Source organism: Artibeus jamaicensis, unplaced genomic scaffold, assembly GCF_021234435.1.
Source record: "Artibeus jamaicensis isolate MK-2021 breed Jamaican fruit bat unplaced genomic scaffold, CSHL_Jam_final contig_64, whole genome shotgun sequence".
NCBI lineage: Eukaryota > Metazoa > Chordata > Mammalia > Chiroptera > Phyllostomidae > Artibeus > Artibeus jamaicensis.
In genome coordinates, this window is record NW_026521911.1 from 3721175 (window position 1) to 3740670 (window position 19496).

Here is a 19496-nt window from a genome sequence, read left to right on the forward strand (position 1 = left end):
GTGTGTGTGGTGTGTGTGTGTGTGTGTGTGGTGTGTGTGTGTGTGTGTGTGTGTGTGTGGTGGTGTGTGTGGTGTGTGTGTGTGTGTGTGTGTGTGTGTGTGTGTGTGTGTGTGTGTGTGTGTGTGTGTGTGTGGTGTGTGTGTGTGTGTGTGTGTGTGTGTGTGTGTGTGTGTGTGTGTGTGTGTGTGTGGTGGTGGTGTGTGGTGGTGGTGTGTGTGTGGTGGTGGTGGTGTGTGGTGTGTGTGTGGTGTGTGTGTGGTGTGGTGGTGGTGGTGTGTGTGGTGGTGGTGGGTGTGTGGTGGTGGTGGGTGTGTGGTGGTGGTGGTGTGTGTGGTGGTGGTGGTGTGTGTGGTGGTGGTGTGTGTGTGTGTGGTGGTGGTGATGTGTGTGGTGGTGGTGTGTGTGTGGTGGTGTGTGTGTGGTGGTGGTGGTGTGTGTGTGGTGGTGGTGATGTGTGTGGTGGTGGTGGTGTGTGTGGTGGTGGTGGTGGTGTGTGTGGTGGTGGTGGTGTGTGTGGTGGTGGTGTGTGTGTGTGTGTGTGTGTGTGTGTGTGTGTAGGCGGGGGTGGTGCCCTACGTACTTGGTGAGTGAGCGGAAGAGTGAGAAAATGATCTTCTCCCCCAGGAGGCCAATGACACCGCCTGGGCTGTGTCGAGCGGGTCCAGCGTGTCTGTTTTAGCCCCTGGGCCACCACAGGCCGGCCTCCCCGGCGTTCTGGGGCTCTGCGTGCGAAGGCCTGACGCCCGCTGCAGGCCCCCACAGCACCAGCCAGCACGTGCGGATGGGCGTCTGCTGACTGGGCGAATGTACCTTCGCTGGGCTCAGCAGTCCCACAGCTGGGGAGCAGTTCCACCTAGAAGCTGGTCAGTGACTCCCCTGACCCAGGAGGGCCAAGGCGTTCAACCAAGGAAAGAGGGCTCGAAACCCCGAGGCCTAAGTCTCATCTTGGAACTTAGCATGGACGCCAGAAGGAAAATGTCAGGCCAGGGCTTTTGGGGCCATGCACACCTAGGACAGCTCAGCCACTGTGGGACCCTCCCCAGGGGGAGTGGGGTCAGACAGAAAGCAATAAAGATGAGAGAGAGACAGACAGAATGAGAGATGGGAGAGGCAGACCCGGAGAGGGGAAGGCAACGGACGGGAAGGGAGACAGAAGTCGGTAGGGTGGGCGTGCGCTGGGCAGTGGGGGAGGCACCTGGGCAGAGCCCCCTCTCCAGGGGAAAGTGCGTGGGTGCTGAGAGAGACCAGGTCAGCCACCTGCAGAAACACTGGCTCCCCATCCGCAGAAACAGCAGGAGGAAGGGAGAGCGGAGGGGCACACACGGGGGGGGGGGGGGGGGGGGGGGGGAGAGGAGGCCTCCCGGGCAGGTGTCTGGGAGGGTGAGGGAGCCTGACCCAGGCTCTGCTCGGCGCAGGTTTTCAGAGGAACTGGAGAAAGGGGTGGCAAGGCCTAGGGAGAAAGAGGAACAGGAGGAGGAAGACCACACCAGAATTACCTGATCAAGTGATAGCTGTGAGATGCCAGAGTGCAGCAGAGAGGGGGGGTGGGGAGAGAGAGGAGGGACATGCGCCAGGTCAGAGCAGTATGGGACAGAGAGAGAACGTCAGTCAAGAATAAAACCCCTTCCCGTGGGTTCATGGCTGGGTTGGGACCCCAGCCTGGCCCTGATCCCTCCCCGGGCCCCTCCACCTCCTCACTGCGACCACTATGCCAGCTGCTGTCCTGAGGGGTGAGAGGTCTCGAGCCCAGCACAACCCAGTGCTGAGTGTGGTGGGGTCCCCTGGCCTTGGGCAGCAACAGGTGAGGAGATGAGCCAGCTGCAGAGGAGCTGAAACCCGGCAGAGTCCACCCGGAGAACCCAGCAGAGGCAAACCCAACCAGCTCTGGCTCACGGGGCTGGGCCGGCAGCCACTGGGAGCCCTCCTCCCCTGCACAGGCCATCTGGTCAGGCCTCCTCCTGGCTCAGGAGGGGCTTCCCCTGGCTGCGGTGGGCCCAGGTCTGTCTTGGGGCAGGGAAGGCTGAGGAAGGTGGTCGGAGCCTACTCACTTCTGGAGCACAAAGATGCCAACGATGAGGGTGAAGGAGATCAGGTCGGCGATGACCCACATGAGGCAGTACTCGTCCGGGGGCTGTGGACAGATGGTTACGTCAGCTCCAATCACGGCTGGCCCACACCAGGCTGCAGACTGAGGGTCCAAGGGTGGAAGGACCCCTGTCACCACTGGGGAGGGGCAGGGAAGGGCCAGGAGGCGTGGGCTCCGGGCACCGTGGGCCTGGGTCAGGGTCCGGGTGCACATGCACACAGCACAGGGGGCCTGTGTGGTGCTCAGGGCGGAGGTGGTTTGTGTTGAACCAGTTCACTTGCTCTCGGGGGGGTCTGTGTGCTTCAGGGGGCTCAAAGCAAGAGGCAAATGATGAAGGTCAAACAAGTGTGCGAAGGCACAACGTGGCCTACAGCTGTGCGGGGTGTGTGTAAGAGTGCATGTGTTGCTGTAGGGTGTGGGCCGTGGGGGCTTCCTCTCCAGGGTCAGTGGAGAGGGGCCCAGCAGGCAAACCACCTGGACCTCAGGTGGACTGTGGAAAAGCAGCGTGGGGGGGGCCCTGCTGGCTGTTGGTGAACCCCCACGACTCCCAAAACTCACGTGTGCTCTCGCTGCCACAGTGCTGCTTCGTCTCATCCTGGGCTGAGCGCCCAGAGATTTTAAAGGACAGTGGGCAGGTGGATGGACTTCACCACCCACAACCTCGATCTGATTCCCTGACCCTGCTGCTGTCGTAGCCACAGAGACCCTCCATCTGCCTTTCACGTCCCCAGAGGGGCCACAGGGAGCACACAGGCGGGAGATCAAGGGCTCCCCACCCCTACCAGCAGCTGAGCTGGGACTGGAGCTCGGGCGTCCAGTTGAAAAGGGGTTCGATTCACTGTAATCTCGGCAGATTTTAATGTTCCCTGTGCTTGTCCTGTTACCCTCTATATATAATGCCTTCCCTTCCTTTAAAACAAAATGTAATAAACTTTAACACCCAAACCAGAACTCCAGCAGTGGTTCACTAGATGTTTTCTCCCCACGAGGCCAGGTGCCTCCCATGTCCCAGCACCTTAGTGCAGAAAATGGTCACAGAAACCCTCCTCGTGCCTCAGGCCTGCCCCCTCCACAGGCTCCCCACAACCTGAGGCCTCACCAGGGAGCCCCAAGTGTGGAGCCTGCACCTTCCTGGGTGCCGCCAGCAGCTCTCTGCCCCCTCCAGGTGCCCTCTGCCCCCCAAACACCCCCCCTAACTCACCATGATCCAGAGTGGGGAAGGCACCTGGGACAGGGTGTGGGAGTTGTCAGAGGTGACAGAGGGGACCCCCGAGCACCACAGCAGGGAGAAGAGCCAGGGTGCATTGACCGTGTAGAGGTTCACACTCAGGTTCCAGGATGCATAGTCCCTGTGGGGAGGGGACAGAGGCTGGTCAGCCCATGGACCTGGGCCCCTGGGAAGCCTGTGGAGCTGGGTGCCATCCTCACAGCTGTTCCCAGAGGAAGGCCTCTGCACCCCTGGAGCACCCTGGACGCAGAGACAAGCCCATGTGTGCCTCATGCTCTCTACATCTCTTTGAACCAGAGCCCCTGTGCTTCCAGCCCTCTGCCTGGTTCTTCGGGTGTGCAGGTGTGTGTGTGTGTGTGAGAGAGAGAGAGAGAGAGGTGGGATGGAGGGACTTGGCCTTGCCCTCCCCTGGGCAAGCTGGAGGGGGTGGGGTGGGCACCTGAGCTCCTGGCGGGACACCTGAGTGTAGCGCAGGTTCAGCCGCTGGATGTGGCCTCTCCGCAGGTTGGCGGCTGCCTCCTTGGAGCCTGACGTCTGCTGGAAGCCAGGAGCCACCTTCCGCACGAAGGGCCTCTGCCTGTTGGGCAGCCACATGATCTGTAGGCAGAGAGGGGGTGGCCTCTGATTTCTCATCTGCAAAATGGGTTTAGAATGTCCCTCCCCACGCCCGAAAGCACCTTGAAGAGTTGGGAGGGTCAGGCCCCAGCACTCAGTGAAACCTTGCACATACTGGCCATCATCAGGGGTGACTTGGTCCCAGCCAAGGCCTCGAACCGCTTTAACCCAGGGAGCTTCCCTCTCGACCCCAGTCATGGTGAGCCTGCTGGCCTGAATGGCAGTTACTCTGCCCAAGGCCACCAGCATCGAGTGCACGTCACACGTTGGTGTGGGAGTCCGCCATCCTCCAAATACTACACCACAAGGCTGTGGACAGTGCTTCGTAGAGGTAACAGTACTTTATAAAACTTGAATTTGCTCCTGCCCTTTGTACTTTAAAGGACTTTCTCTTTCCCTACTTGTTCCCCTCTTGATCCCATTTTACAAATGTGGAAGCTGAGGTCTGGACAGGGTATGTGGTGAGTTTATACTGGACTCCTGCTCCAGCCAGGCCTGGGCTGCCCAGGGCAGGGCGGTGAGGAGACGGGGCTCCCCAGGGGGCGTGGCTGGGCCAGCGGGGCATCCGGCCTCACCTGGTGCTGGGGGAAGCCTGAGCGCAGCACCGCCTCCAGCGTGACGTTGAGGAAGCTGCTGCGGTAGGGATGCTCTCGAGGAGGGTCTCGCAGGTTGAGCAGCAGCGTGGCATTGCCCTTGGCCAACTCCAGGAGCTCGGCTAGGCTGCAGATGGACTGGTTCTGGACCTCCCTGTAGTCGGAGGGTGACAGGGAGCTGGCCGTCCAGAAGGGGTCCGTCTGGCAGAGACAATGACACACGTGGATGCCTCACCAGCCTTTCGGGGGCCTACACACGGCTTCCTGGCTACCAAGCGTGGAGACCCCCTGAGCTGCCAGTGTCTACTGAGGTGTGCATGCCAAGCAGAGTACTGGCTGTGGCCAGTGGGGGCTCTCGGAGACCCCAACCCTAACCTCTATGCCACACCCTGCCTACCCAAAGAACTATATGCTTGGAATGTCTCCCAGACCCCAGCATGTTTCTCCTTTAGTAACACTTCAGAGCAGAGAACCAGCCTCCCTCTAGAGTTTTACAGATTTGACAGTTTTAACTATCACCAACAGCGTTTTCTGGTGAGGGAGACAGGACCAGCACAAGTAGTGACAACCACAACATTTGGGCTGCGGTGGTGGGAGCCCAAGGAGGCCACTAAGCAGCCTGGCCTGAGGGAAGCTGGGGGTGCGGGGGTCACCTGAGTGATGGCCGCCCGGCTCTCTCACTCCGGAGGGTCCCCGCCCATGCTTTCCAAGCCTAGGAGTGGGACAGCTGCAGCCAGACCTTCAGGAACCAGCGGCCGGCGTTGAGCCTCTGCAGGACAGTCCAGTTGAGCATGGAGGCGGGCCTGCGGGCGAGCTCGGGGAACTGCTCCTCCACGTTGGTGGTGCGCCGCAGGGTGGTGTCGTGCATGAGGAAGGGCACGCCGTCCAGGCTGCAGGAGGGTGGGGCTGCTGGGTCACTGCCCATCCCGGCCCCTCACCTGCCCACAGTGATCAGCCCCCTACACACTCCCCCCATTGACATCTACCCACCCTCTCTGGGCCTCAGGTTCCTGTCTGCACAGGGAGGGCAGTGCGCTGGTGGGTGACTCCTTCACATTCTCTGTGAGGGTCAGGTGGGGGTGGGGACTGCTGAGGAAAGAGGGTTGGCCTGTTCTCTTAGCAGCCTTGGAAGGTAGGCACTACATTATTTGATAACGGGGAAACTGAGGCTGGAAGAAGGAAGTACCTAGCTCAAGGTTCACAGCCAGTAAGTGTTGGATCCTGGCTTAGAACCCAGACCACGCGATGCTACGATGAGAACAGTGCAAATGCGGGCCCCTTTGACAAATCTTAGCCCCCACCAGCCTGGTCCACCCCGCTGCAGCTGTCTGAGCCTATATGGTGCCTTTGTGTGAAACGGTAAAGGTACCGGGTCCCCCTTCCTTGGGCATTTTGCCACCATCTACTAGAAGAGTTTGACAAGTACATAATTCTAGGACGTCTACCCAGGGGGAGGCGTTCTCACATGAGAGGTGCCCAGGTCCAGGACACAACCTGTGCACGCCCACGGGGCAGCCCTGCCCCTCTCCCCTTCTCGGAGGTGTCTGCTATGAGATGGGGGTGGATTCTTCCTGCCTGTTGTACTGGTGTGCACATACATCTGCATGTAGAAAACGTGCAACTCATTTTAACGTGGTCTTTGAAAGGGTCATCGACACCACAGTGAGTGATCGCTCTGCAATGTGCTGCTTTCACCTGTCAGAGTGTTTGAGCTCCATCTTTCTGTGACTGGGTCCTCCATAGGGATCTGGTCTTTCCTTCAAGCAGATCTGTGGCGACTCCAGGTCCCAGCCCTCCCTCCCTGCTTGAACCAAGAGCATCTGTTCTGTTCTTTATTTTATTTCCTGGAGTTTGGCACGAGATTCATGGTCATGAACAGGGTGCCCAGCCTTCAGTGGATCATCAAGCCCTTGCCCTCCCATCCTGAGGTTCTGGGACCTGAAGTCTCTCCAGCAGCGACCCAGATGTGGATGCCATGGGGACAGGAGACAGTGCCACCCTCCCATCCGCAACACCTACCTGATGGTGACGTCAGCTTGTAACCCGTACAGCTTCTGCTCCAGGGCCTTCCGGAAGGACATCAGCGTGTGCTCTGGGGCCAGCTGTGGGGACAAGGTGGTGAGGGGAGAGCTCAGATTTAGCTGATGTGCACCTCCCCAGCCAATGAAACCCCCATGTTGGGCCTGGTCGTGATTCCAGCTCCTCCAAGAAATAGCTGTGTGACCCGGCCACCCACAGGGCTTCTCTGACACGCAGTGTCCTCATCTGTTCAGTCATGCCTGCCTCACAGGTTTTTGCGTGGGATTGGTGAGTGCTGATGTCTGCAGTGTGGGAGTGGGAGGGCTTTTCTATGGTCCTCTGCCTCTTGGGCTGGGGCTGAATGCCAAGTTTTCTTATTGTACCCCGAGTCCAGGTTGAGATCCTGGAGGGAGAGGTGGCAGTTTCAAAAGGGGGACCAGTTTTCTCCTTTGTACAGAAAATGACAAGCCTATCTCCGAGACTGTCACATGGGTGAAAAGGCCCAAGCATGTTGCTTGATAAACAGTAAGTGCTTAATAACTGACAACTGCTAACCCTGTGGCATCCATGTCAGAAGAGCTGTTTCTGTCCCTGGCTCTGCCACTTAACCAGCTTTGTGACTTGGGGTGCATCTCTTCCTCCTCCAGACTACAGTTTCCCCAGTGGCCCCTTGAGAGAGTATATTCACTGTCCTTTGAGGGTCCTTCCACTGGGGAGGGTGGAGGTTCTTTCTCCCCAGTTCTCTGGTCTGAGGTCCCTGTAATACTCTTTGCTGCCACTGGGGGTCAGCACCATACCAAGGATTGGGCTTGAACAAGGAGCTAGGCTTGGAAGACAGAGGGAGGAGGACTCCTGACTGTGAGGGGATGGGGTGGTAAGGGTCCCCATGGCTGATCTCATTCTCAACATAGGCTCATCCTCTTCTCTCCCTCCGCCCATGCTGTTCTCTAACATGTAACACACTCCCCTGTGGGAGGCAGCCTGGCACGGAAAGGGCTTTGGAGCTGAGGAGAAACAATTCCATTTTCCACTCCTGGGCCATCCATCGCCTCACCTGTCGGAACCTCAGTTTCTTTAGCTATACAGCAGGCTAATGTTCCCAAGCTCATAGATGAGAACACAGACAACAGCAGTCTCTGTAACAGGAGTTCCTTTCTTCCCCTTTTCCTGGTGCAGAGCTGCCTTGGGGAATGCACTGCCTGTCTCCCAGTCAAGCAGGCTGTGTGAGGCCTCACAGACGCCTCACACATGTGGGGTGGGAGTGGGAGTGGGCCACAGAGGCACCCAGAGAGAGGCGTGGGCTTCCCACCCATTTCGTCCCTAAAGGTCCTGTAGTCTGGCCTCTCTGAGTGACCACCCGAGAGGTACCACTGCTCCCTCCTGCCTGGGCTGGGGCTGCAGGGGGTAGACTATGGGTAGGCACAGAGGAAGTATTTGGGAGGAGTAAAGTCTCTTTCTGGAGGCTTTTTCCAACTGAAGTCTCCCTGTGTCGAGTGCTGGAGCCGTGGAAACCTGGCCGTCCCTGGCCAGTTTCGGGACCCCAGGAAGGCCCGGGAGGTGTTTGGGCCTCCAGGGTGACTTCTTACTCTCCATCTCAGGGCCCCCACTACCTCTGGCCTCAGCCCACGTATGAGCCTGTTGTCGGGAGTGTGTGTGTGTGTGTGTGTGTGTGAGGGGCGCCACAAACTCAAGTGGGCAAGCCACCGTGGTGAAGAGGCCATGATTTGGAGTGTTAAAGTGTGAATGCACACACGCAGGCACACTCACATAGGGACGATGCACTCGGAGCACAGCACTGGGTACCTGGGCTCACAGCACAGACGTGTGGACTCAGAACCTCCCACGGGAGACGCACACGGGCAGAGTTGTGTCCACACCTTTGCCAGCCCCTCAGAAAACACCCTGAGAAGTCAACCAGCCAGATGCATAAATGTGTGAAATTCTACAGGATGGATGACTGTTTCTTCAACAATAAGCAGCATATGGAAGAAAGGGGGGATTGTTACAGCCTCAAACACACATAGAAGACACATCCAACCAGGCACTGGCTGGACCCCATTTGGGTTCTGATTTTTAATGACTCAACTGTAAAGAGGTATTTTTGAGAATATAAAGGAAAACTGAGCATGGATTCAATATTAGATAACATTAAGAAGTTGCTATTATTGGGCTGTTGTCATAAAAGCGTTGCGGTTGTGGCCATATTAAAAGAAAAGCCCTGTGCACTAGAGGCACATCCCGAAGTATGTGTGGGCAGAATGGAACGATGTCCGAAACCCGCTGCAAACTGCTGCAGCAGGACAAGGAAAGTAGGGAGAGATGCAGAGAGTGGCAAGGCACTGGTAGATGTTGAAGGTGGGACTGGATTCACCATGCTCTTCATTACACTGCTCTTTCCATGTCTGTGATTGTTTGAAAATTTTCTACTAAAAAAGACAAATCCACCCTGGGCCACGCTGCTGCTTCTGCTTGCCGCCTCCTTCCCTACTCAGCGCCCCCTCCTGTACCCTGGCCTCCGGAGCAGGTGGGTGGGTATCTGGCTCACAGAGGAAGGGGGGGGCCCACCACTGGGAGAAGTCGTGCTCCCACATCCTCACTGTAGACAGGTGACCCCCAAGACACACAGGCAGCATATGGCAGAACGGGACCCAAATCCCAATCCCTCCAACTGCAAAGCCATGGCCTTTCCAGCTGGTTGCCTCCAGGAAGTGATGTGACAGGACCGGGATGTGGTGGGAGGGCACAGGTCTCTGGGTCTCACCTGGAAAGTGGGCATAACGGCCACCACACGCAGTGCAGGCGGGCCTTTAGGGTGATTCACAGCCCCTTCGGACTCAGCACCTCCTTTTAAAACTTCTTTGTTAGGCTGCCTTGACTACCCTGAATTCAATACCATAGCACTCCCAGTCCCTGTGATAACCAAGCAAACGCTCTCACGAATACCCCAAGCACACACTAGCGGTGGGGAGTGGTACTGCCTCTGTTTAGAACCCAAGTTCAAGGTGAGGAAGCCCAGGTCCAGAGAAGGGGGAGGTCCTGCCCAAGATAACAGTAATGTCCACCGGGGTCAGAGCTGGGCACTTCTCTCGGTGTAAGTCCTGCCTCACGGGGCCCTCCGCCTCAGGCAGCCTCATTATCTCAGGGTAGAAGATGAGGGAACTGGCACAGAGAAGGTGAAGTCGGCCTTCCGTAGCTGCCAAGGTGCGGAGGAGGCCTTGTGGGGGTGGGCCTGCTGCAGGGGCCGGGGCCCCAGTAGAGGGGGCGTCACTGGCTTTGATCCCCTCCCTCTGTCTCAGCACAGTCCAGCTTTCAGGCTTCCCTTTAGCGGTGGGCTCTGCGCTTCACCTGCCTCTCCTGGGGGTGGGTTCTCCTGCTGCCCGGCCTGCGGGCCCTGCTCTCCAGCCCACACCTGCAGCTCTCTCTCCTCTGGGCCTTCCTAACCCACAACCTGGCCCAAACCCTGCTGTGTCCTTCCAGGGCCCTCGTGACAGAAGTCGCAGTGTTTTACCGGATGCCTTCAGGGTGAATCAGGATTCGATCCCGTGTAAGCTCTTCTCCTGCCTTTTCATCAGTCCTTCCCATGTACCCGCCAAAGGGCTGAACATTGTTACTATTACTATATTACATGTGTTATATTCATTTCCTTCCAAGTTCCTCCCTACAGGGAGATAGGTCTTGCTCAGCTCCCCCTAAAATGGCAGCTCTGCTCCCCCCACCTCACCCCCACCCCTGTCTTTAGGGCCCTCAGGCGGCACTCACCATGGGGGCGCCGCGGTGGCCAATGAGGGCGGGCTTGGGGCCCAGGTCCTTCTTCTCCATGATGCAGGGAGAGGAGAAGGTGAGAGGGGCCAGGTAGAGGGCAAACACCACAGCAAAGAAGGTGCAGAGGATGGCCATCTGGGAGGCTGCGGGCACAGGCCGTGACACAGCCTGCTGAGCGTTCGGCTCCCCCCAGGCCCGACCGTGAGCCCTGGGCAGGGGGACCCCTCTTCCTCTGCCTGCCAGGACCCAGATGCTCTGAAGGGACCCTGCACTAAGGTCAGCCCCCACCCTGGCTGGAGGGCGACCCTGGCCCCTAAGCCACACACAGACATCCCAGGCAGATGCAGAAGAGGGAACAGGCACAGCCGACTTGAGGCTGCAGCCCCCAGAGAATGCACAGACCACTCTGAACAGAGCTGCCCACACGGAGGGTGAGGCCAGACCTCATCCCAGGGAACATCCAGGTGAGGGCAGGGCAGGCTGGCCTGGCACTTGGAGGGAACCCTTGGGGGACAGGTCCTGCCCAGTGGTACTTACAGGAACGCTCCGCCCGAGCAAACTGTCCTGCCACGATCCAGGAGAGCGCCGTGAGGGCGGCCAGGGCCCCCATGTGCAGGAACGGAGCTGTGCCCTGGTGTGGGAGGGGCAAGAGGGCCGTTGACTCCCAGCCATGCCAGGCCCTCTGGCCACCAACATCCTGAGGGCCCATCTCTACCCACAGGAAAGGGGACTCTTGGAGGAAACTGGGAGTTCAGGCACCCTGGGCTGCAGAGTCCTCCCTGCCTCTGACTGGCTGTGTTACCTGGACCCCCTCCCTGCCCCCTCTGGGTCTTGGTCAGAGGAAATGGAAGTGATAAAAAAGGTGCTGCCTTCTTTTGAGGGTTTGGGGGAAGCAGTGCCCCCCACTCACCTGCAGGGAGATCAGGAGCACCTCCCACTCATCCTCCCACAGCTGGGCCACGGCCGACATGGCCACCACGGTGGACACCAGGATGACCACCAGCCCCATCTGCGAGGGGGAAGAACCAACAGACGGGGTCAGAGCAGGTGTGGCCGGACACCCGAGGGTCCCCAGGGTGTCCGAGAGGGAGGTGCCGAGGGGCAGGAACGGGGAGTGCGGGAGGCGGACAAAGCGGGGAGGAGAGAAGCGAGAAAGAGAAGGCGCAGACCCAGAGGAGCCAGAGACGGCCGGTCAGAGAAAACAGTGAGGCAGGCAGATCCAGTGACAAGGACCAAGGACCAACAGAGACAGAAGGGAGGGTGGGGAGGTGGGACAGAGCTGGAGCAAGGGGGAAGGGAAGCCCCAGGTGCAGCCCCACTGAGGGTGTGCAAGAGACACCCAGCAAACTGTGGAGGAGGGGCTCTCCTGGGCCCAGCAGGTCACCTCTGAGGCCTCCCCCAGCCCTGCCAGCAACTGTTGGGGTGAAGGGTAACTTTCCTGGCCCACAGGGGCAGGAGACAGGAGCCAGTTCCCCTGCAGGAGCCTGATACCCAGCCCAGCCAGGCTCACAAAGGCCCTTCAGACTGGAGCAGAGGTGAGGGAGGGGCCGGCTGCACCAGCCCCATCCCCCCAGGTCCCATGCCCCCTCACCGAGGCTTGCTCTCAGCCCCAGCCCCTGGGCTTCCAGCCCTCACGGTCACCTCCTAGAGACAGCAAGCCCAGGTCTGACCAAAGACTAGTTGGAACCTTCGGGGACAGGTGGGATCTGAAACATCTCGTGGAAAGTAAGATGTGCCCCCAAACTAAGCCTGGTGTCTGGCATCTTAGTCTCCAGCCCTATACCCCACATCCCCTTGAGCCCTGGCACTCACTCGGCCCACCTACCTCCCTTGCACATTCAGGCAGGCCTCCCTAAGGCCCACCTCTCCCCCACAGCCCCTGCCCTACTCTCTATGACTGGCCGGCCATGGCCACCACACACTGTCCGGACTGACTTCCTTTGGCCAGCTGCAAGCTGGTTGGTGCCTCTGAAAGCCAGCAGGGCCTTTCTTAGCCCCCTCTTGGCAGCGTCCTAGGAGCCCTCCGATGACCTGAACAAGCTCTAAATCAGTTTCTAGATGGTCAGGGCAGAGACAGGGGCCAATCCATGGTGGTTCACTGCCAGGCAGGGACGATTCACTCTTGCCTGGGATGGAGTTCCTCTGCGGGTTTGCTATTCCAGCCCCACCAGTCTGGAAACAAATGTTCCGATAAGAAACTGCAATAAGGCTGAGATGGGCAGGGGCCTTTCCAGACTGCGACACGGCTGCCCAGGGACACAGAATGCAGGTCCACAGAGGGCCCGTGGGTGCCCGGGTGTGTGGGAGGCGCTTCCTGGTTTCCCCGTGTTTATTTTCCTAACGTCCCAGGGAGGTGTCATCTTCATTTTATACACAGAGGAACTGGACTCGGACTGGAAGGGTTTGCTTGATTGTGCAGTTTTGAGGGGGTGGATCCGGACCCAAAGCCCATTCTGCCTGTCTCAGAGGTCTTGCTGCAGTGGCAGGAGACTAAGCCGTGTCCTGAGCATCCCTGAGAATCCCCCTCAGTGCGCAGGTGCTCTGCCCCCAGCTGCCCCTGCCAGGACGGCCGTGGGCACAGCAAGTGTCTCTGAAGGGTTGTTTCTGAGAGCATCTTATTGAAATATTTAATTGCTGGTGGAAACACTTGCCATAAAATGAATTCCCCCTGATCCTAATGCAATTAAAATGTTCATTACGAGTTTTGCAGTTGCCGTGCTGGCGCCACGATGCTCGGTGGCACTGCTGCAGTGTCGGCGTCAGGGGGTTTCCCTACACGTGTCTGCGGACCCCAGTGGCAGCACCGGATCCCAGCAGTGGGCCAGCGCTCCTCAGGTCTGACTGGAAAGGAGAAGCCCCACCCAGAGGCACAGGGCAGCCCACTGTCCTCTGATGTCACCGTCTTTGGTCTTCCATGCTGGGCAGGTTGTGGTGTTTGATGACCGTGGGAAGGACAGGGACATAGGAGGAACATCCATGTGTTCTGTGAGCCCTGCCTGGGTGCTGGGACCCAGCCTTGCAAAGGTGCCAGAGGTTGGCCTTTTGAGGGTGGCTGGCATTTGGGTTCCGTGGCAGATGGTTGGCCAGAGCTGAGGGACACACACAAGTATATCCGTCAGTCAAATCCCGGCCCTGCGGTCTACTCTGCAGTCGCAAAGTGTGTTTCCTGAGCCGTGAAGTGGGGAGAGCGAGGGCCTACCCTAGTGGGTATTAGGGAAGATGAATGAGAAAATGCAGCCCTGCTTGGTGTGGCTCAGAGGACTGAGAAGCAAAAGGTTGCCAGTTTGATTCCCTCTCAGGGCACATGCCTGGATTGTGGGCCAGGTCCCCAGTAGGGGGCGCTTGAGAGGCAACCACGCAGTGATGTTTCTCTCCCTCTCTTTCCTCTTTCTCCCTCTCTTCCCTTCTCTAAAAATAAAATAAATAAATAAAAAAAAAAACAATGCATCCTCTACACACAGGCAATTTTTTTAAAGAAAGAAAATTCAAGTAATGTGCTTAGCACACTGGTTGGCACCAAAATAGTAAATGCTTACTAAATGTCAGTGGTATAATTTTTAAAAGTGGGCACAAGACCAGATGAACAGAATTATCACAAGGAGTAAATGAAATACTGTGTGGAAAGTGCCTGACACGTAGAGTAGGTGCCCGATAAATGAAGTAAGTCCTGGCTGTCGTGACGAGCACAGTGTCTGACGTGTCCTGGGCACCTCTGTGCTCCAGGCCCCCCTCCCCGGGACTCGAGGCAACCAGAGACTCTCAAAAAAAGATCTTGATTAAAACATAGTGTAAAACTGTAGTATTTAAAGCAGTATGATATTGGCATAAGACTAGAGAGATAAATGAAAGTAAATAAAAAGCTCAGAAACAGATCTCAATAGACTTTTTACAATGAGAAAAAGTTACTACATGATAAAAGTGCCAGTTAGAGGGAAAAGGACAGATTACTCAGTAGGTCGTCAGGAACCGTGGGAAGCCATCAAAGAACAAAGAAGGACCATATTATGCCTGAAAGTAACTTCCAAAAAGAATGTGAAATTCTTTTTGGAATTTAAATGGTAATGTTAAAAAAGTAGAAATGTTAAATGTTAAAACAAGTAGAAACATGTAATTATCAAATGATCCCATAGAGAGTTCTTTATAATCTTGGCGCAGGAAGGACTTCCAACACGAAAGCCAGAAGTCATGAAAAGGGGTGACACAGCCACACCCTTAAGAAGAAAACGTTCCTGTGGGAAAACTGCGACCGGCAAAGTCCAAGTGTGTGCCACAAACTAGGGAGAATTATTTACAGTTCATCAGCCCAGGGGCCAACTTTCCAGATCTACAAAGAGCTCCTGCAAAGGAATAAGCCAAAAGCAAATCCTGTAGCAAAAAGAGCAAAAAATATGAAGAGACAGTTTATAGAAGAGGAAACGCAAATGACTCAGGCACGTGAAAGATGCTGACTCTAACTCATCATCAGGGAGATGCAGATCCAAACCACATCGTGAGACTGTTTTCACCCCCGATCGGCACCAGGGGAGACACCCTCAAACGCTTCACGGGCAAGGCTGGTTATTTGCCGGCGCGGACATAGATTGCCGAGAGAGCACGGACTGGTGGCAGTTAGCAAGGAGGCCACTGGACAAGAACTATCACAATTACAAAAGTACATGCTTTTTTACCCAGAATTCCCCACCCAGGTTGCTGCTACGTGTCCTGGCGATGAATTAAAAGCAAGCAGGATGTCATCAGGCCCATCCAGGGGGGCTGGCTAGATACCGCAGGACCCAGGGTTACTGACCTGGGGACAGGTGCACGGGCTGGGCGCCAGCAGGCAGCTGTCAAATGCACCGAGGGGAAGGCGTGCCCAGAGTGTCGTTAGTGTGCGAGATGGAGGGTATAGCAGGCTTGTGTGTAAATAAAAGGAAAGAAGGAAGTGTACGTGTAGATTTGTACATACTTAAAATGCTCTGGAAAGACAGTAGGAAGATTTACATCGTGTACTTTTTTGTACCTTTCTAATTTTGAAAATTGGCTAAAATAAGAAAAGGATAAGGATTACTTAGACTATCCTAATCAAGTTCGGCCCCAACTTGAATACTCTGAGCCCAGGGGCCAGCCCCCTCCTGGCGCAGCGGGCCCAGCTACGCATCAGCCCTGCCTGGGAGGACCTTCCTCCTGCTCAGCCTGAGCTCTTGGCTGGGGGCTTGGGGAGCAGAGGAGAGAGGAAGGCAGGGCTGGCTGAGGAGCTGGCCCTGGTATAGATGAAGGGATCTGATCCCCCTCCCAGGAGAAGACTCCCTGCAGTGACCTGCCACCCCTGCTGGCCCAGTGCCTCGGGAAGCCTCTCCACCAGAACCACGCAGGTGTGACCTGCTGAGATCCAGGCATGACCTAGAGGAGGTGACCTCAGTGTGTGCCAACCCTGCCCAGGTGCCATCTGGTGCAGTTCTTTCAAGTGTCAGCTTTGCAGCTGGGAGGAAAAAGTGCTTCACAGAGGGAACTTCACAAGCCCACAGGAGACCTCCGGATAGAGTGACAAGCAGGAGGAGGGTGGGACACCAGGGCTGCTGGCTGCTCTTTGCCACCCCCAAGACTTCAGTCACCCAGGCTGACTCCCCAGCTCCTGACCTCAAAGGCCGCCCTGGATGCCCACGGGCCCTCCCAGTACACAGCCCAACAGGAGCTCAGGTCTTTCTTCCCGTTCCTGCTCCATGTCCCCCTTGCAGCTAAAAGTACACCCCTCCCCTCAGAGTCTCTCTGGGTGCATTTCATGGGCTCCTGGCTATTTCTGCCCCTTCCTAAATGGCATGCCCACTCTGAGTCAGGCCCTGGAAGAAAAAGAGATGGCCTAGCCCTCCCTTCAAGGTCCAAGAGGGAAGGGCTCTCTTTTGGTCGGCTTTGTGCCACCGCTGTGTCCACTGGGGCCTCAGGAAGAGGAGGCATCAGGCATACACTGTACATTCGGCACCAGGCACACAATGAGGTCCTGAGGTTCTGAAGCCATGAAGCCTCCCTGCTCTGGGCCCAGCCCTGAGCGGGGCACTGGGCACACAGAGACAGGAAAAGCCCATTCTGGCCTGCAAGAAGCTTCCAGGCCGGGGGCGTCAGGGTTGAGGAGCCAGATGGCAATGGACGACACAGGTGCTCAGGACTGTGCCGGGGGCCTGCAAGGGCTGGGGCAGTCCAAGCAGCCTGTGCAGGTAGAAGAGAACTAAGGAAGGGTCCACAGGAGAGAGAAAGGGAGGCAAGAGAGAGGAGGTAGAGAAGGGACAGGCATGCTGGCAGGGCCCGAGATGCTCATGGGGTGAAAGCTGGAGGCGACGGTCCCGTGACAGCAGCTGGGAGGCGTCAGAGGAGCCGAGCCACGGGGGTCTTAATGCTGGGTGTGGGGTGTGGGAAGGGCTTTGAGTGGGAATCACGTGACTGGGTCAGTGTTTCAGAATGAGCTCACTGAGGAATGAAGAGGGGGAGACTCCAGGCAGAGCCCAGCTGGAGGGCCAGAGCCGCGACCTGTGCTGCTTAATTGCATGGCTGCAGGGTTGGGATCCTGGATCCTCCACTTACTCAGTATAAATGACTTAACCTCTTTGGACCTCAGTTTCCCTAGCTGCAAAATGAGGCGACAGTGCCGGCATAATGGGGCCGCTGTGAGGGTTCAGTGAGTAATGCGGGGTGGGCTGTGAGTGCTCAGTGTTGGCTCCTGGGGAAGTTACAGTCACGGTCCAGAGGCGGGGTGACGTGTCCCTCTGCTGCTGAGGCCTCCAGCCTCGCCCCCTCAGACCTCGTGAGGGCGGCTCTTACCTTGTGCAGCCAGTGCAGGTTCATCTGCTGCCCCACGGCAATGTGACACAGGGCCAGGACCTGAAGAGGGGCCCACAGGGCGACAGTCAGGCCTCACGTGTGACTTGAAGTTTCCCACCAAGTCCCCAGACCCCCTTCTTCCCACGGCCGCCCCACGCCTGGCTCGGATCGGCCAGCGAACCCTCCCGGTCGGTGATCGGTCTGCCCAGCCCAGCTCAGCCCAGGCCTGGCTGCCTCCCAAAGTATTTCAGGCCTCCAGCTCCTCCTCTAGGATTTCTCCCTCACGAGGTCACTAGGAACTTGTTGCACTTGAACTACTCAGTTAACATTGTAGGAGTTCCAGGCCCCAGGAGGCTGAGATACATTTGAACCTTGTCCCGGAGGAGCCCCCAGTCCAACCTAGGGACTGACCTGCATCTGAGGGAACAGAGTGCCAGGAACCAAAGCAGGAGTTCCTCTTTCCCATGGAAGAGAAAGTCTGCACTGGGGCCTCGGAGCAGGATGGCTCCCCCCGGGGTGCAGGGGGGTACTCCAGGATGGGGCAAGAACAAGGGGACCTCCCACCTTGAAGGAGCCAAGCCCCTGAGGCGCAACAGCCCAAGAGATGGGAAAAGCCTGCTTCCCCTCTTAGGCCAGGGCGGGACCCTGCCATCAGCCCCACAGGGGCCAGGTGTCCCTTCCCCGAGAGCAGGCCTGGCGCCACGTACCAGGAGGCCTGCGATGTAAGTGAAGGCAGTGGCTGTGGTCATGAGGATGGGCACAGACCAGTCGCTCCAGTAGCCCATGCGGTTGTAGAGGTACCTGAGGAGGAGAAGGTGCAGGGGTCAGACCTCTACCTGAGACCAGGCTGGAGGCCAGGCCCCGCCCACTCTGAGGGGTGTTATTGTTTCCTTAAGCATTGGTCAGGCCTGTCTGGGGCTCAGGTGGACACCTGGCATGCCAAGAGGGTAGAGAAGAAAACAGCAATCCCCACAGTTCTGCCCAGATATAACCAGTTCCCAAACTGGGCTGACTTGTCTTCCAGTGGGTGGGCCCCCTTGCTCAGCTATTGTACAGTCAGCCAAGCCGGGGCCGCGGCACACACTCGGCACTGCGGCCGAGATCAGGCTCTGGAGGGAGGCATGTCGGGTTCAGCGCCCGGCCTGCCTCTTACTGGCATGGAGGTCCCTGGGCAGGTGACAGGCTTCACCGATTCTAAAACGCCATCCATTGTGACACTCATCTTGATTTCAGTGTTAAAATGTGAAAATAAGGGGTCTGAGAATGGGTAAAATGCCCTTCATAGGGTTTCCTGAGGATGAATTGGGGGAGGGGGACATATGGCAAGTAATCAATTATCTCCTAATTAACACGGGCATTTACTGAGGTGAGTAAACATCCAGGGATGTGTAGTTTCCTTCGCCACGTGGAACTGAGTTAGCACACCATATATAGCCAAACTCTGATGGCAATGAATCATTTCCAATTATTTGCTCTTAGAGATTATCACAAAAAAGAACTTTCTGTATGTATCTTTCAGTGTTAGTAATTATTTACTCAGGACAGATTCCTACAAACAGAATTACAAGGCTGAAGGGAATGAACTTCAAAGGCGCCTGTCGCCTGCCTTCCCTGGCCCTGGCCCTCCAATTCCAGGGGGGGCCCGAGGTCCGGGGAGGGGTGGGACGAGCGGGGTGGCTCTGCGGACAGCATGATACAGTCAGTCAGGCTTCAGCCCCAGTCTTAGAGCCGTCGGCCTTTCACTGTGTGACTCCGGAGAGGCTACCTAACCTCTCTGAGCCTCCGTCTTCTCAGACGTCCTCAGTACATCCTGCCAGTTCTAACTGGTTGAGAGTCGACCCCTCTCTGGGCCTTCGCTTCCCCATCTGAGCACCCGATGGAGCATCAGGTGGACCTGATGAGCCCCCAGCAGCCAACGGCCAGCTCAGCAGAACTGTCCAGGGCCTGCAGGTGGGGGCCAGCAACTGTATGTTCCTGTACCCACAACAGTGTCTGTGCTGGGAGTACCTACACGGGTGAATGCTTGATCTATGGCTCTTCATAGAGGCCAGAGGCCACCTCTGGGACTCAGCTGGGGCCAAGGCTCATCTTGCCAGGCCACACCGGCAGGACAGCGGCAGGTCCCTTGCTGTGCTCGTTAATAATAGAGGTGCCACCAAGGGCCACGTGGAGGGCAGTGGGTGTCCAGCTGCATGAACAGAGCCTTAGCATCATCCTCATGGCACCCTAGAACACAGCCCATCTGCAGCCCAGGCCCCCAGAAACCCCCACTTCTGACATCATGGGCACCTTCCAGCTGGGGAATGGGTGCCCCGGAAATGGCCCGCAGGTTCAGGCAGAACTTGGCGCCCTCTCGGGTCCATCATCTCACTCCACCCTCGAAAGACCCAGTGAGGTGTCCTC

At 57.3% G+C, this 19496-nt stretch overlaps 1 protein-coding gene across 4 annotated transcripts in view; it reads right to left on the reverse strand.

Annotated features, from left to right (window-relative positions):
* Positions 1-19496, reverse strand: part of GDPD5 (glycerophosphodiester phosphodiesterase domain containing 5) — an 88450-nt gene that overhangs the window by 6133 nt on the left and 62821 nt on the right. For 3 of the 4 annotated variants that reach the window (XM_037131521.2, XM_037131518.2, XM_037131520.2), the window contains 12 exons: positions 17801-17894; positions 17094-17153; positions 11215-11313; positions 10842-10935; positions 10302-10447; positions 6543-6625; positions 5263-5413; positions 4506-4724; positions 3755-3912; positions 3289-3436; positions 2050-2132; positions 1498-1512 (listed from right to left, as the gene is read on the reverse strand). In XM_037131521.2, the coding sequence (XP_036987416.2) occupies positions 1498-1512; positions 2050-2132; positions 3289-3436; positions 3755-3912; positions 4506-4724; positions 5263-5413; positions 6543-6625; positions 10302-10447; positions 10842-10935; positions 11215-11313; positions 17094-17153; positions 17801-17894 (1350 nt within the window). The remainder of the gene's footprint in view (positions 1-1497; positions 1513-2049; positions 2133-3288; positions 3437-3754; positions 3913-4505; positions 4725-5262; positions 5414-6542; positions 6626-10301; positions 10448-10841; positions 10936-11214; positions 11314-17093; positions 17154-17800; positions 17895-19496) is intronic. The other variant, XM_037131522.2, reaches the window with a different exon arrangement.